The 17,814-nt window shown below is 37.2% G+C and overlaps 1 protein-coding gene across 2 annotated transcripts; it reads left to right on the forward strand.

The window, feature by feature from the left end:
* The first annotated feature begins 441 nt into the window (after nt 1-441).
* Nucleotides 442-16,787, forward strand: Nsyb (neuronal Synaptobrevin). 2 transcript variants are annotated; one of them, XM_072013845.1, is made up of 6 exons: nt 442-713; nt 5,690-5,907; nt 7,456-7,535; nt 7,620-7,671; nt 8,509-8,567; nt 12,097-15,651. In XM_072013845.1, coding segments are annotated over exons 1-5 (366 nt in total). In that variant the 5' UTR covers nt 442-711; the 3' UTR covers nt 8,523-8,567; nt 12,097-15,651. The 2 variants fall into 2 exon arrangements, with proteins under 2 accessions (XP_071869946.1, XP_071869945.1); XM_072013844.1 differs by lacking the exons at nt 8,509-8,567; nt 12,097-15,651 and adding an exon at nt 16,424-16,787.
* Nucleotides 16,788-17,814: the final 1,027 nt, after the last annotated feature.

Below are 17,814 nucleotides of genomic sequence, written 5' to 3' on the forward strand. Positions count from 1 at the left end.
CAAAAATTTATCCAATTTCACGCAAAAATCGAATCTTCAAGCTCCTCAAACAAGGCCTCGCAATAAACCTTTGCATTTCTACCGTTCCATCTATATGCACGTTTTATTCGACCACAAAATAACGGTAATAAGTATCTCAGTTGCGAAAGAAATAGATTGACAGTGCCGGTCGTTGGCCTATTTCCGCGACACAGGAGTCCGGGTTCTCGAAAGCCACGCTAACATCCCTGATTTGCATTCAGGGTGTGTTTGCGCATGAGGGTTGCAGCTGATTCGCGTTTATTGACTGGAAATGTCCGTACATGCGCGTTGCTTCCTATTCCAAGCCATGACTCGAACTTCCTTATTCGATACATCGATTCTCGTCTTCTAATCACCAACAGGAAAATTTCCTTTATATCAACGTTCCAGCCAATGTATCTCGTATATCGTCTAATTAGACGAAATTTTTTATCGATTCGATGATTAGCGGATAGGAAAGAAATTTACGAGAAGGTTAAAATTGGAAATATGGAGGGGACGATTCGAACTGTTCGAGGGTAGTCGAGATAACGGTGGAGCGACGGCGCGGCGGTGCCGCAGGAAATTTTATCAATACCGTGGCCGTGTAGTGGGTGACAGTCGCTCGTGAAAAGTACGCGGTCATCTGACGGGGTTGGCAAGTCAGCGGATAGCTCTAGTTCGGGAAACCAACAGCGATTGACGAACAACATGTGAGTAGAAATCTTCACGATTTCCAGGAAATTTGACCGATCGTGTGCTCGTCAAAAAGTGTATTGGCGTTCGAGCAAAGCCAACAAGAAACCCGTGTGCACTGGTGATTCCCTGCGAACGGGTCTATATCGAAGCGCCCCGCGAATCTATAACGCTTTCACAGACGGGGACGTGTAATTTCTAATCACGACAAATTGCCATCGGGACCTGCCGAATAAATCCCACGCGATAGAATCGATAGACTCTGCTGTATAGAAATGTAAATCTCTTGGTTCTTTACGATCTTCGTCGGTTTTCACGTTGATAAAAGGCAAGAATGGACACGTTGAAAAATCCACGAATTTATCGGCGATGTAGATAAACGAGTGAATTTTTATTGATAAATTCCCTCCCTGTTTTCAAGATAAACTCATTTCCATTACTCGGCTGTTGTACGAAAATTTATTTATTTTCTTACAAGAGACATTTATGGAAAATTGGAATGTTCAATTAGTTGGAAATGATAGTCGTTTTTTATATACGAGTGTCAAAATTAAATTTTGTCTACGTAAAGTTAAACCTGGGCAAATGTTTTTTTATAAAGTAGAAATTGTCATTGTGTGAAATTCGATTGTTATAAGACAGATTTTAAGACGCAATTTCCTAGACCAGTGTCGTCAATCGATTCCCCTGCACGGCCTGTTCGCAGCACACACCAGAATTTCCAATAAAGTGCAGCAAAGCTTAAAGCGGACCATAGGGGCGATTTCTTTTGAATAGTGGAATTGCGGTCATTGAATTCTGGAACTTGATCTCGTGCCTCTCGTCTTTACGATCGAAGTCTATAAGCTTGAAAGAGGGACAGAAACAGCTTATGACTTTACTGCCATCATCCTTATCTTCCATCATATTTTTCACGATTTGCGATTTAGTTACATTTTTCTGTCAATTTCCACTTTGGAAATTATTTCTAAATAATCGTATGAAATTTAAGTTGTTATTGTTAGCTTTTTGATATTCTTCCTCATGATAATTTCGTAGCACCATGATACTTTGTAAACCGTTTCCTGTCATCGATCGATACCACATATGTTTCGACTGGCAAAATCGCGAAATTTAATTAGACACAAACGTACTGGTGGCAATCAATCGTGAAACACAACGGACTGTACGCTCTATTCGTAGTTTCTATATTTAGATAATCAATGGCGAGCACATTTGCAGCAATGTTCTACGACTTTGATGAAACAGAAACGCCCGTTTTCCGGCGCGTATCAGGTGTCTGAATGAAAGTAGATTGTCTCAGACAAAGTCAGACGAGATGTAGAATATGTCTGGAACAACAGGTTTAGATGAAACGTGTCAACTGAACAACAGATAATAAATTAACCTTATCATCTCTATTTCTACATGCATAATATATTCTTTATTTCCGCTCACCTTTAGGCTTCGCGGTTACTTTCAGTCGCAGACTTTACACAAAATACGAACTTACACATAAACGGAACACATATAAAATTGACCAGAATAATAATCATAGCTCATTTTTATCTGTATTTCGTTAAGAAACTGACTACCATTTTATTTATAGAAAATATTTCCATTCACTTCATTGAAATACTTTTCTGTTGCTCTTTTTTGCTTTCTTCATGCACTCGTTAACATTAAGCTGTTTAATCTTAAGCGTTTTATCTTAAAACTTTATCTCAAAGTATAGTACACTCGAGTGTTTCTAATTAATATTAACGAGGTCTACGCAGAATGATACTTACACGTAGTTACAAGTTTGGTTTCTTACGAACTTTTAAGTGAAGCTTCGAAGAATAAATGTTTAACATGTAAATTGTACGCAGAGTTGCAGAAAAATAAGCTATCCTTTTGCGTAATCTCTGCTTTTCCAAAAAAGATAACACACGTCATAATATATCGCGTACGGGGTATTCAGTTATATTTCGTTGACGTCACTTGTTCTTCGATAATTCTAAAATTAGGATATCGATGTGAATATTAAAAAAAAAAAAAAAATAAAACCGGGAAGCTTTCGAACAACGATGAAAGTTTCTTTTCACGCAGCTTTTGTACAGGTTACTGCTCGGAAGTTTGTCAAACGTTGATTTTGAAGAGGACCGGATAAAGTATTTCGTGATTCATGAAGAGAACGTGCATCGGGCGATTAAAATAATAATCACGATAACTATTTCGCAGCCGACTCGAAGATAATTCAATAATGACGATAACCGACGTACCTGCCTCGATCGATATATTAATCCGATTATATAAGCCGCTTGAACGCATAAAGGCTTTAAACCAGGTGAACGCTTCCCTTTTCTATCCCGTAACAAAAAAGCTTCTCTATTTCGACGTAAAAATTTTTCATGGGAAATAATTCGCATTCTTCATTATGGGACCTCGTTAATGCTTTTGTTTCTCTTATGTCGCATCCGCGTTAATTAGATCGCGAGTTGCTTTAATGATTGTGAATAAACATCGTATTCAGACTACAGCTCGCGAACACAAACTGATCCTTTGATGTACCGCTTCCTGAGTGAACGTTTGTTGTTCACTAATGAGTAGACTGTGAATGTCCGTGCAATTTCATATTTTTATAAACGCAACTAAAATAGAAATTTGTTTTACCTACCAAATATTACAACGAGTACTTTATTCTAAATCTTTTTATATATTTTTGCAATTTCAAATTATAAATACATAACAAACACGTAAGAATCAGTTTACTGCCCGCAAAATCAGCGTTCATTGCTGCCAACGAACACGATTCAAGATTTATTCATGACTTGTGTGGACGTAGATTAATATCGAGTCTATTCTGAATTACATTTATCTATTCCTAGAGTGATACTCGACTGAATCGGTGAATCGATCGGCCGTTGCTACTCGGTCGTTCGATAGGCTACCAAAAATAAAATTCGCAACCTCTTCGACCGCTTTTTAATCTGCCATCGGTACTCGACATGTCCGGAAACCCTGATTCACCATCTCGAGCACGCGCTTCAAATCGGAACACACGTAGTTCGTACACGAAATGGTTATACGTATCGCCATTGAAAGTTTCGTTTCGTTAGTTGGCAAAACTCACTGATAACGAGAATGAATAAAATTTTCAATTGCGAAATATCTTTATCGGAATTTCTCCGATTGATAAAAATCAGAAATGAAGAAATGAATGAAATTTCCAATTATGAAAGATATTGCTTTAGAAGTAGTATCGTTTTTATGCGTGTGTATCGGATATCGTATATTGAAAGAGGAAGCTATTTGCGTAGGAGACTCCTTAATTAGTCAAGCTAATATAGAACAAAATGTAAATAGGATGTATGTACGTTCAGAAACAAATCATGAATGTAGGAATAAATCGTTATAATTGAAATCGAAATGTGGACAGTAATTCAACGAAACGCTGTGAAATTTTTCCACGATGTTGAAGCATAAAGCCGACGAAACGCCAACGCGAACCTGTCATGATAATTAAACATCCTCGTTGTATTTGAAATGGTCTTACCCTGTCTGAAAGATCGATCCTTACGAGATACGTTTGGTCAAGTTAATACAAATATCATAAGAGTTCGTATTAGCTTTTCCTTTTCACCAGGTCATTATCCTTGCATTTTTAATAGAATGAAAGTAAAATACGTGAATCGTGTTAAATCAAATTTGTTATCTTGCATAATGAGAGAAACGCAATGAGATCTTTTATAGAGTTAAGTGTAGAATTCGCTTAGAATTCGAAGGGGAATTCTCGTATTTGCGTCTACATGTCTCGAGTCATTCCTTTCTTTGAAGAATATTTAACATACTGTATCGCGTTCTTAGAAAGCGATGATAACGAAACGAGATGATATCATAAGCAGACAATACGCACCTATACGTCGACGAACGTGCAGCTTTCACGAATGTGTCACGAACTTTGGCCTTTCGTATTTGCCACCGCCCTCGGTTCGATGAGAATATCGCAGTATCTACCATAATATAGAGAATCGAGTCGTAATATCTACGAACAGATTCTGAGAAACACTATAAACGTTGTATTCCTTAATTGGTCGAACCTTGAAGACCTTTGACCCGCGAATGCAACACGTTTTAATTGATACAACGTATCCATAGCCAGATTTAAAAGAAACGAAATGTACGTAAGTGACGATATAAATTTGATATTGATCGATGAATTTCGAGCCGACCGAACCAAACGAAGAATAGACAGATCATTATGTTAACGTGAAAGAATATTTTATTACAAAGCCTTCTCGTCGACGATGTTTTCACGAGAAATTCAATGCACGAGTAGGTCACCATCTGATTCTTCTTGGAACAATGATGCAAATTTAATAACAAGCCGTGGCAAAGAAGGCAAACGAAGAATATAAAAGAAGTATCAGATTAGTTGTTTTTAAGACTGGATCCTCTTTTGACGAGCGCTTATCTCGCAAAGAACAGTCTAGACACTTTAAGATTTCTACTTGCCCTTAATCTTCCAACGCGTGCATTACTTCCTCTATCTGCCATTCAATTTCCTCCCCCGGAGGTTTAACCCACCAACGATAATGAGACTTTGAAATTTCCATTCATCGAGAATATTTGAAATATTTTTTCCTCGATACCTTCATCGAAGGAATTCGATCAGGGGAAGCTAGTAGGAAATTTTTGAGTCGAATATATAAAATTTAATAGATACTTTGGGCCGCGAATAGATAATAAACGTACAAACGTTACTTGGATAGTGAGAAAAGTAGGAGATGTGGAAAATTTATATGGCTACTTTAAATCGAATAGCAAGTGATGAAAACTACCTGGATAGCGAAAGAAAAATGATAAATGGAGAAAATTTATAGATATTTTAGATCGAATAGATAGCAGATGATGAAACGTTAAACGAGGGAAATTTATAGATATCTTAGATCGGATAGATAGTAAGAACGATGAAAATTATGTGGCTAGTCAGAGAAACATAATAAACGAGGAACATTGGCGTTGATTGCAGGGCCACCGAAGGCGGTCTAGCACCTGATGCTGCTGCGGGTGCAGGTGCAGGTTCTGATGGAATCGTCGGAGGTCCCAGGACGCCTCAGCAGATCGCCTCGCAGAAACGACTGCAGGCGACGCAGGCGCAGGTAGACGAGGTCGTTGATATCATGAAAACGAATGTTGAAAAAGTGTTGGAACGTGATCAAAAGCTGTCTGAGCTCGATGATCGAGCAGGTAAGATCTGAACTTTATCTTTCCTTTATTTCTGCTTTATATTTGTAAGATATTTCCTGACAAACTTCCTGAAATGCTTCGAACTTATTTCTTAATAATACCAACATAATAATAAGGAGTGCAATGGAATTCCATGTACTGAAAGGAAATCTCAAGCTAATGCTTGATTGAATCTAATTCTTTGAAAAACTATTCTTATTACGTAACAAAAAGTTACAGACAAATTACAAAATTATGTACAAATTTATTTCTATGAATACAATTAAAGAAATAAGATTTAAATAAAGAATCATTTTACCTACTGAACATAGTAAGAGGCGCCTTACTTTGTGTCTATTACACGCGTTCTATGCATTCTTCTATCTACAAATTAATAAATATATAAAAATCCGAAGTTTAATTATAGAGAATCATTGAGTCTTATTACATAAAGTATTTATCCCCTGATAGGTTGACATAAATGGAATTCCGCTTTAAAAAACAAACAGCAACTATGTGTTCGTATGAAATTTAAAAGTTTAAATATCGAGTGCTGACGAGTCATAAAAGAGAAAAACGAGGGACAGTAACTAAACGAAAGACACGTGACGTTCTCTGTGTCTGGTGTTTTGTACGTGCATCGTTGTGATATCCAACGAAAGTTTTTACAGGAAGAATGCCATAATGCTTAAATGGGGGGAAATGGAAATACACACAGCGCGATTACGAGCGCACAAAGCGACGGATTAAGCCGAAGGACGAGTTGTTCGCTACGTTTGCTCCAAGGATATTCTCTCCATTCATTCTCGCACGGCATTAAAGTAGTTCGACCCTGCGCGTCTCTCTGCACGCTGATATCGATTACTGTGACGCTCTGGAATCGATGGCACGTTACGGGACTGACCATCCTCGATCTTTCTCCCTGCATTCGGTTTGATCGTTATCCGGATTTTTCACCGGTCTCGTGTATCTAACTTTTCGAACAATTCGAACATGTTAGGAAATCGAAGCATTACTTAGAAATTCGTTGGACGTTTTAAATATTTTCTTAATTCTCTTAAGGAAAATATTTAGTGTAATGGAAGATTTCATATTTTTAAACTCTACACTTTAAAGTATTTTATATTAAGAAAACGTATTTTTAAATCCTGTTATAGAAAAAGATAAGAATGGAACTTTTTATAATACAGTTAATTGAATTCACAAGTAAATTATACGCTCGTTACCATATTTTGCATAACGTATCGAACAATTTTTCCAACTGATTTAGAAGCCGATTGAGGACTCATTGAAAAGGCAGGCAGAGTAATCACATGAGACGTTGGAACAAAGTATCGTAAGATGAAAGCATATTTCCGACAACGGCGCGACCTGCCTCATTTTAGTCATTTTTAATAATAATTAATAAAAGTTTCACGTCGTAGTATTTCAAGCCCGAACAACTTCGTCCCAACGCCGTTTACAAGATTTTACGGACTCTTAAAATTGAATGTCCCAGAAATAGCCAAAACTTCTTGAAAGTTCATGAAACGTGTAATTCTGTTCTAAAAAAAATGTGTCCTTTTTTAGACGCGCTTCAGCAAGGAGCGTCACAATTTGAACAACAAGCAGGAAAACTGAAGAGGAAGTTTTGGCTACAAAATTTGAAGGTAATAGATCCTTCTATCTAATGATCTTATCGAAATATTCGTTGAATTCAATTCTTTACTCCTGTCCTGCTTTCCTGCTTGTAGATGATGATCATCATGGGTGTCATCGCACTAATCATATTGGCCATCATAGTTGGTAAGTAATTAGATTCATAGATGCACTTATTAAAGCTAATGACACTGCCATTGTAACTGTCTAAATGTTCTGTGCCATACGATCGATGTATCTCGCCAAGATTTAAAACGACCGGGTCGGCGTTAATTAAAAATGATACTCGATCATCTAGAATATTATTAATACCTTTAATATCAGAATATCAGAATATCGCTAGTATATTATCGTATTATACTATATTACTACAGTGGCAGAATTTCCCTGATGTCATAAACGATACAAATCTCACTAAATTTAAGAATTTAATAATAATCGAAAGAAGAACCGAATCGGTCGTTTCTGGCTAACGTCTTTGCGTCTACATTTTCGTGTTGAAAAAAGGTCTCCGTCACCGAGATCATATTGTGCACGACGCAAAGGGACGATGATATCCTTTGACTGAAGTGTCACCAATAAACTTGCACGGTTGATCGGGGAATTCCTTCAAGCATCCCTTAGGAATTCCTCGAGCTGATAAAATCTTGTCGACAGAAGTGTCACCGTGCTTCGCTTATATCGTAACTTATCGATCATTTTTTCTGGTAAATTGAAAAAGACCGAAGAAAATTATTATGACGGTATTAAGAAAAAAACCAAATAGACTCCTATTTAAACGATATATCAATTAGTCCTCGCGATTGATCGAACAGTCTCGTTCGACGTGATCGCCATTATTGAAATGATTTTATTCCTCTCTTTCGAGAGGATGATCCCTCGAATTCGCGGAAGGAAACTGTTCGTAGAAGATCGAGAAGGATCACGCGCTAATATGCTACTAATCTAACGTGTGAATTCTATGTGTTTTTCTTTTTCATCTAGCGAACTTCATGTAGACGCGCTGGTTGGTGGAAAAGATTTGTGTGTGAGTGGGTCTGAAGGTAGACAGCAACAAAACTGCGACATTGCGTATTATTGTTATATCTCTGTCTCTCTCTCTGTCTCTCTATCTCTCTTTCTCTGTTTATCTGTCTCTATTTTTTCCTATTTTTATCCTTATCTGTTCACGTAGGACGTGTGTACGAAATACCTGTATACGGATATGTATATGTCCGTCCTCGTTGTTCTATCTCACCCAAAAGCCATATCCCGTGTCCTTAAGTTTCTTCAATTTTCAACATGCGTACATATGTTCTCCTGCGAATGTTCGCAATTTCATAAGAATCTTCCTTGCTGGAATCTTAACGGCGGAAATTACAGCGATACGATATGTGCTGATATTATCGTTTCAATAGCAAAATTTTCACTCTGAGTAAAATCACTAAACTGCCTGTATTTGTGCATTAATCTATAATTTTATGAAAGCAATTAAAAATATAAATTTTACCTATTATATATTATAACAAGTACTTTGGATATTTTATATATTTTTGCATATGATTGTTTTAGCTTCTTCAACCGTATGACATTATGCGCGTTCTATTTATTTCTCCATCATTAAATTTCATAAACCATAAATGCTAAAAAAATCACGTTAACGACGTCGTTAAGCGATCCAACAAAAGACATGGCGAGAGATGCTTATGAAATTGACGCTTAATCATCGGTGTTATATACATATTGTCTGCCTGTAATAGGTACTTGCTGGTGTATCTGTCACTATCTGTATTTCCCCTAAGAACCGCCACCGTCCTTCGAGGCTCGTTGTATATTCATGAACCACTGATTTTGCTGTGCTCTGCTCCAATTAAGAATCACAGATCACGCACGTTCGCTACCATCAGAAACGAGAAGGAAACCGAGGAACAGTGTTTCATGAATTCTCGACGAGAATCTCTAATCGTCAACCAATCCTGATGTGTCTCCTCCAATGCAACACGATCCAGAGCAGCGATGCCACGAACACGAACGTTGGAGGCTTTGAGATAGAATTTAAGTGACGAGAATAATCGATGTTAAAGTTTTTGGTCAAACAAAGAAACTTCCAAAGTATCTGGAAAGTTAAGTAACATGTTGTAAGTACTTGTCTTTTATCGATGCATTTAAACTCCATGGTATACGTTGCCACTAGATCAAAGCCTCCGCGGTTTCGTTTCTATGACTCTGTCGCTACAGGGCCTCGTGTTATTGAAAAAAAAAAAAAAAAAGAAAAAAAAAGAAGTTAAGAGAGAGTAAAAACTTAAAAGGTGTTGTTAACGGGGTCAAGGCGTATTTTCGAAGAGGAGCGCGGTGATTTTTTGAATTTTTTCAAGGCGTTCCACAGCAAGACAATCAGCTTGAAACGCGAGCAGAAAAATGTTTTGAAAGCTACGCAACCATTCACCCAGACCTGTGCCTCGTAATTACTGTTATGTGTCTGTCTGTACATTTTGGTGGCATTATCCCCTGTCTTTCTTCCGAAGTTAGTCCCAGCCAGTGATTTTCAATTTTTTGGTGGTCGAGTAAAAAACGAGATACACATGTAAACGAACAGAAGTGCGACGAGACTCGTGTAGCCATGTAGTCGCGTGGAAAAAAGAGCAGGGAAAACGAAAATTAAACGATAATGTGCGTGTCGCGTGCAGTGAACGGAGATAAAAACGAACGATAATCCTTGAATACCACCGAGAAATGAAAACACACGAAAGGACAACACCACAACGACAAATGACAACATTGACAATTAACAACAACAACAACAAGTACTATATATATATATTGCTCCTATGAACAACAAATAAGAACAACATCAACAACAACAGTAACAACAAAATCGAAAGAGACTTCTATAAAAGCTTTTATTTCACTCCCTCTCTTCTCTTCGGTACGGTAAGCTACAAATTTTACTGATGCACTTTATCGATACCAATTCTCTTTTTCAATATATTTCTCTTCTTCTTCTTCTACTTCCACGTCGTACAAGGAGACAAGAATTTCTCTCTTCTTCCGGCATACAGGTTCTAAGTTTAATATCTTATTGAATATCTTCCTACGCGCAGAAGTGAAAATATCTCTCAATTTCATAATCTGTATCTTTCCTTTTTCTTTCTTTTCAAGATAGAAATAAATAATATTCGATAGATCACCGTAAATAGAATCATTTTAAGAATTCGATCAATTTCTGCGCGCAGCTTATAAATCCAAACATTTTGCATATTCGATTCAGCATGAGATTCTATAATACTTTCTTTATTTATTTATTTATTTGGTCACGTATCGATCCTGTTTATTTCCACGAACTCCAACACCGTTCCGGTATATACATTTACATAACAATATATATGATAATTATATGAATGTAAAAATATCTCGAATGCGAATATTTCTTTCAACGAAACGAAATATTTCTGGGACGATCTTCATGCTGTTTGCATGTTTCTCGATGCTTGTAAACGATTATAGGGCATGCGTTTTTTATGTTTTACCTTCGATAGAGACATAGTTTTTCGTCCGATCGAGGAAGGTAGAGATGCATGGCTTCCTCTGGTTATCGACTATATTATGTGCTACATTACGAGGAGAAAAAGTTCGATGGAACGCTTTTATCGGAGCTTCCAGCAAATTACAATGATCGTTATAACGAGAAACATTTTCACGAAGAAAAAAAAAAAAACGTGGAACGATATCAAACGATATCAAAATAAAAGTCACAACAATAACGTGCAGGAAGAAAGACGCGATAATGGTGTTCGGTCTTTACATCGAACGATCAGTGTATAGACACGAATTTCCAAGCAATACTGGATGTTAAATGTGATCATAAATTGCATGCGATTTGCTTATGAAATATTATATTATATAAATTTATATTTCTATGTCTGAATATGCATTTAAGGAGTAGGCTATTAGATGTATGTATCATCGTGGACAAAGGTGTTAATTTTATGTTACAATAGAACGAAAATAACTACTGATTTCTTGCGCCTTTGCGCGATTAGATCGTCCGATTAAAAGCGTCTCTACCTACTTACGTCGCGCCGTATTATTTCGAAAGAAACAGTTCGCCATTAATTAGTACGCTATTAATTGTTTGCTTGGAGTTAGTTGTTTTTCTGGCATGTTATAGCCACTAGAGCTCCCTACTTTCTTTAGAATAAATGTGCCACTCAGAAACCAAACTGATCAACTGATAATTTTTGAAAAATTCTCTACTTTTGCATAGAATATACCAGAGTAACGTTTAATATTCCAAAATTCAATCGATTAATCCTCGATGAAGTTGATTATTTTGGCTTGTGTGTGACTCAGGTTTCATTTATTTCTTCCATTTTGTCCGATCTTTATCTAAAAGAAGCTATCTTTGTCCATGATGGTCGTAGACTGGCATTCTGCATGCGAAGAATACCAAAAAAAAAAAAGAAAAAAATAAAAGATCGAAACGAAACCAAGCGATGTGACTGAAACGTCCGGCAAGATGAAAGATGTTGCAAAACAAAGCGGTCGCTTGGAAACGGACAAGGAAAAAAAACAATCGCCTGTTGTTCTTTTCAGCGAGCGCCATCGGCGGCAGCGACTCGCAAAACTGTACACGTGAGTAAAATTAAGGCAACAACAACAACAGCAAAAAAAACAGAAAACAAAAGCAACCAACAGCGAAACGAAGGCGAGTGAACAAACGGCGGGGAATTTGAACGTGTGAGACGAACTTGAAACTGCGTTACAATAAAAGAAAAAAAGGATGGAAAAGGATACACACAATCGATGAGCAACAAGTAACAGCAACAATAGCAAAGCAACAATAAGGAAGCATTGTACGATAAGATCGAAGTAACCTAAAGAAATGGAGGAACAGTGGTAATAACGGGTCATCGATGAGAGTATCGATTATTGATAGAGGTTCTTCGATCTTCCAAGTTCGGCAAAACTCAAAAAATAAAATCAGGAAAAAAGAATGAAGCGAAGAATAAATTGAAATGTAAAGGATATGTTATATCGAGGAAGAGAAGATCGAAGAAGAAGAGATCATAACGATTGCGGTTCCGTTTGCAATTCCGCCATCATGTTCGAGATCCAAAACGATGCTTTCGATTCGAACACGACAGTGGACTCGATTAAATTCATTTTGTCAACGTTTCACAAATGGACGAAGGCCGGCCGCGAAAAGAGGAAATGCACGATAAAAAGAGCGAATGGTTTACAATTAGAAACTTTCGTCGATCGTTCGTCTAGGCATTGTAACCGTTATATCGACCGATAGCAAAACGGAAATACAGTGATCGTACGGAATAGAGAAGAAGAGGATGTAATAACTGATCTAATAATTGATCGATTCTTGCCTTCCTTCGTCCATCCTTGTGAGCTAATCCGCGCTAAATAAATGAATAAAAGAGAGAGAATAATTAATGGCCAGTGTGTACAAAGAGAAGAAGGGAGTTAGAGAGAAGATGAGGAATTATCGCGATACAGGGTGTCCGTAAAAACTAGCAGGATCTTTTCGACGAAGGCAGCGTGTCGTAGGGAATTTTCATTGTGTCCCCCTTCCTTCCGTAAAAAAGTGCCGAATATAAATAAATAAATGTGTGTATAAATGTATATCGACGTTTACTTTATAAATAAAATATGTCTGGCGAGTTACGAGGAAGAGCGTACGATCCAGGAGAGAAATCGAGAGAACGCGGATCTTCCATCGTTCCAAACCATTTTGTGATTCTGCTTCGAGACTCGGGCTTGTACAACGATAGAACGAAATCATCCGTTGTTCGAAGATCTTTGTCCATCCCTTCCAATCCTTACAATCATGTAATCTTTACTGCTAAACGCTTCTCATTGTCGAGATCTCGCTGCGTTTCCTTCCCGATCGTTTCAATCGTTTTTAAAGAATGTTTCATGATAAAATGTATGAATTAGGATTAAGCACAAGGGAAAATGACGAATATCGGTAGGACTTTTACGCTTCTGAATATCAATTAAAAGTGGAAAGATCGGCCATATCACGCGTGGATCGTACGCTCTGCTTGTAACATATATGTACATCTCGTATTGTAAATAATATCATTTCTCCTTCATGTTCGTTCGATTATGACCAACTGCTAATAATTAAATAAACGACTCGAAAAAAAAAAAAAAAAGAAGAAAGAAAGATATATGATACCACGGTGAGAAACTATGCAAGATAGTGAGCGTGAGAGCGAGAGAGTAAAAAACAGAGCGAAAGGGAGATCGAGAGAAAGAAAGAGAGTCACGCGCATCCTTTTTCTTTCGCGTCCATTATCTTTCCATTGAATCGGAGAATTAAATAAGTAGAAGAAGCCTGCCTTCGTCGAAGATGGCAACAAAATGTTTTCGAGCAACCTGTGCGACGAAACGAGAAGGCGGACAAGATTAAAGAACAAAAATAAAGGGCGGAAAAGAAATAAAAAAGGAAATAAATACAAGAAAATATGAAATAAAATAATGCTATGAGCGAGAAAAGAGAGAGACGCATCGACTTGCTCGAAGCACCTATGTAGGTTCGTTTTAAGGCTTGAAGAATTATCTTCAAATGTTATGTATACATGTTAATAATAATAATAATAATAATAATAATAATAATAATAATAATAATAATAATAATAACAATAATAATAATAAATAATAATAATAAATACTATTAATAATACTAATAATAATAATAACGATAATAATAATTATGATAATAACAACAATAACAATAATAATAGTGCAGGATAATATTTAACAAGATAAAAACCGTGCAATGTGACCACCGTGGAATCCATTGGCCATTTCGAAGAAACGAAACGAAACAAAACGGAAAAGATACAGGTATGGAGTGTCGTCGATGATCTATGACAATGTTACAAAGTCTACTCTATGCAGAGAAAGTTGAAAAAGTTTAAAAGCTGTTGTTACTGAAGACGTTTTTATTATATCGCAGCACACTTATGCACTTCATTCGTAGAATTTCTATTTGACTGCTTACGTACTTACGTGCTTAGCGTATGACTACTTACAACGTACAGAAGTGCATTTCTAGAATCATTTAAAATACTTGTAACAAGTTTGAATTCATACCCTTTTTCAACTTGAAACCGCTACACTCGTGGACTACAAGCTTTCGACATTTTTAGAGAAACATTTTTGTGTATAGAGATGATTTTGACTGAAATGTGTCATCGTTCTTCGTCGGCACTTCGTACAAGGTTCCACAGAGGAAACGATATCCTCAAAGTTTCTCATCAGCCAACCACTGTATACGAAAGAAAGAATCCAATGAAAGGAAGCGCATTCAACGGCATGACTTCTCAGGCAGCTCGAGGAAGTCGTCGATGGTTTCCTTTTCATTTCACTCGTTTACTCTTTGTGTTCATCCGTGTTCATCCATCGAACGAACGAACCACTCCAATTTTGGCATTTAGAATCCATCGAGTCCCTTCCTCCGCGTATATCCGTTTTACTTCTAAAAAGAATTCATTCATTTGGAGAAAAAGAAAATGAAATGATCGAATGATCAGCTACGAAATCGGACTTCTTCCAAATTCTGTCCTCTGTCAGTGGAAGCAATTGTTTCTTCTCCTTCTTTCTGACAAGATTCTAATGATTCGTTGAAACTACGCGAAGAAGGGGACCAGAAGTTGTTAAACGCAGAATAGCAAGCATTATCGATCGTTGGGGGAGAAGGAGTTTCAGATAGGATTCTTATTCGAATCCGAAATCATAGCGTTTAAATATGGTTAGATTGTGTTTGAAAAAGGAAAAAAAAAATGAAAGAAATATAAAACGCATAACTGTACATCATGCGATACCTTGACCGTGTGCGTGTTAATTATTAACGACGATTATGATCATGATTATGTTGCTTTCAACATTGTACAGTATCGAATAAAAATTACAGTGCGTGGTCAGAAAAAAACAGACAGCTGTAGAGAGCAAACGGAAAGAAAAAGAAGTGGAAACTTTCTATGCGACTCTGTTTTGGGTACGATCGTGTTAGGAATGCCTTTTTATCATTTTCTATTTTCCTTTGCTTTCACGTTCGACGAAATTCCACCTCGAAGACACTGTTCTTCTAATAACGAGAAATACGAGGTTCCGAATTTCGATCACGGTCGTGGCCAGAAAAAGTCGACGTTAATCGATTGAAGTTGTCAACCTAGAAAAATATCTCACCGTTAACCACGGAGAAAAGGAACCATTTAGAATCTAATACCTATTTAACTCCAATAGGAGGTAAGAACTCTGAATATACTTTCCTTATTCATTTTCTTTTCTATTCTCGTATACTTCTTTTTACCAAAAACAATTGTCATCTAACCAATTTAATGTGTTTCAGTTATAAATGTATATTGGTGTTCCGAGAAAATCGCGTTTATCATTGTGATTCAAGCGATCTACAAAATTACAAATCGCAATTAAGATCAATCAACCCTTGCTTATGTTCAACATACATTTATTACATTCATCAATCGCCAATAAACAGACAGATACATAACCCCCTTCCTCCTAAATTTCCATACAATTATTCGAATATAAGTAGACATCATTGCCATCTAATATCTTATTAAATTTCCCTTGTTGAAGGTTCTAAAGCAAAGTGCTTCTTGGCCTAACTTTAAAAACCGAAGCGAGAAGCTTCTTACATCGTATCCTCTTAATCTAACAATAAGAAAGACCAAAGTAAAAAATACTCGTCACATTAAATTTCCTACTTGCGCTCGTCTTTTTACTAATTTCGTTTTTCCCTAATCTTTAAAAAGATATACAAAATCGATATATAGATCGAAAAATGACGTCCTTCCATCTCTCTACTAATTTCTCAATTTCTGTTTATTCGATGGTAACGTATTGATCGGAAATAATTCGTACGATTCCGTTTTTGCAGCGAAATTCATGCCAGAATCGACACCACCGCCTCCAGCCTTTGCCTACCCACCACCAAATCAGATTCCGGGCCAAGTTGTCGCCGCTGGCGGACCAGCCGCTGCACCAGGAGGTGTAGCCGGCGGAGCAGGCGGTGCAAGCGGATCACAAACCGCTGGTGCAGCGTTAGTTGGCAACTTGAACGGCATTCACAGCGTGATGTAAAAAAGAGATAGAAAAATATACACTTCTCCGTACCGTACCGTATCGCAATAAGAATTTTCCGAGTTAATCTTAAGCGGGCAACGTGAAATCTATTGGCTTGAGAAACCAAGTGAAAGGGCATTTTAAAAAGAAACAGAACATAAAGAGAAGAGAAGAGAAAAGAAAGGAAGTTCCAATCGAGAAACCCGACCGTTAAACGCGTGACCACGTTGAACCGTATCCAAAATTCAGATCCCACAATCAGCACAGGTTTCTTTTCGACCTCTTCAACGAGATAGAAGAAGAATCGAATCTTCACAAGAGTCGGTGAAATAAACGTTTGATCGAGGAACGAACAGCTAACGCGTTAACTGCCGCGATGCAATCCACGAACATGAACAAAACCAATACAATAATCGATTTGCTAAAGGTGTTCTCTGTTTCGATCAAGCAAGCGCCGCCATTTATCCTTTCTGTCGTATTTATCGATCGCAGTGCGTACCAACCAATCCAACCCTAAAGCCCGTAAAAGAATCACAAGATAGAGACGCGTGGCGCATACTATTAGTTCCTTTGTGCAGTTAATGTGTTAAAAAGTACGCTGCTGAAGAATGAAAAATAAAATCGCGAGTTCCATAATAGCTTGTAGGTACAGTCTCCGTCTGTTACTATACACTTCCTGCTCGGTGGTGAGCACTTAGAGAGCCGTTAGGGAAGTTGATCGACCCTCCAGAACGTTTATTTCGTGAAGAAAAGATAGCAATCTGTCTAGGTATAGATTTTTCTGTATATCGTCGTCGACCTCGACAAACTGGAAGATTTAACTCGATTCGCGTAATGGTAATCTTAGCCGAAGAGTTAGTAAGAGGGGAAACGAATGAACAAAATACGGGGGAGGACAATGTTCACGTGTCGGTGGACGAACATGTGTATCTACGTATATACGTGTATATGTACATAAATTATTACGAATTATCGATGTAAGATTGAACTATACATATATATGTGTATATATATATATGTATATATATATACATATAAGTAACGTGACTTATAAATACGTAGTAGGTATTACGACGAAAAATGAATGACAAGAAAGAAACCGACAGAGAAGCAGAGAGAAAGTGAGAGAGACTGTTAACCTGACATTTTATTATTCTTTACTTGGCTCTGTTCATAAATGAAGATTAGCAATTTTGTTGTTCTGAA

Source organism: Bombus fervidus, chromosome 12 (assembly GCF_041682495.2).
Source record: "Bombus fervidus isolate BK054 chromosome 12, iyBomFerv1, whole genome shotgun sequence".
NCBI lineage: Eukaryota > Metazoa > Arthropoda > Insecta > Hymenoptera > Apidae > Bombus > Bombus fervidus.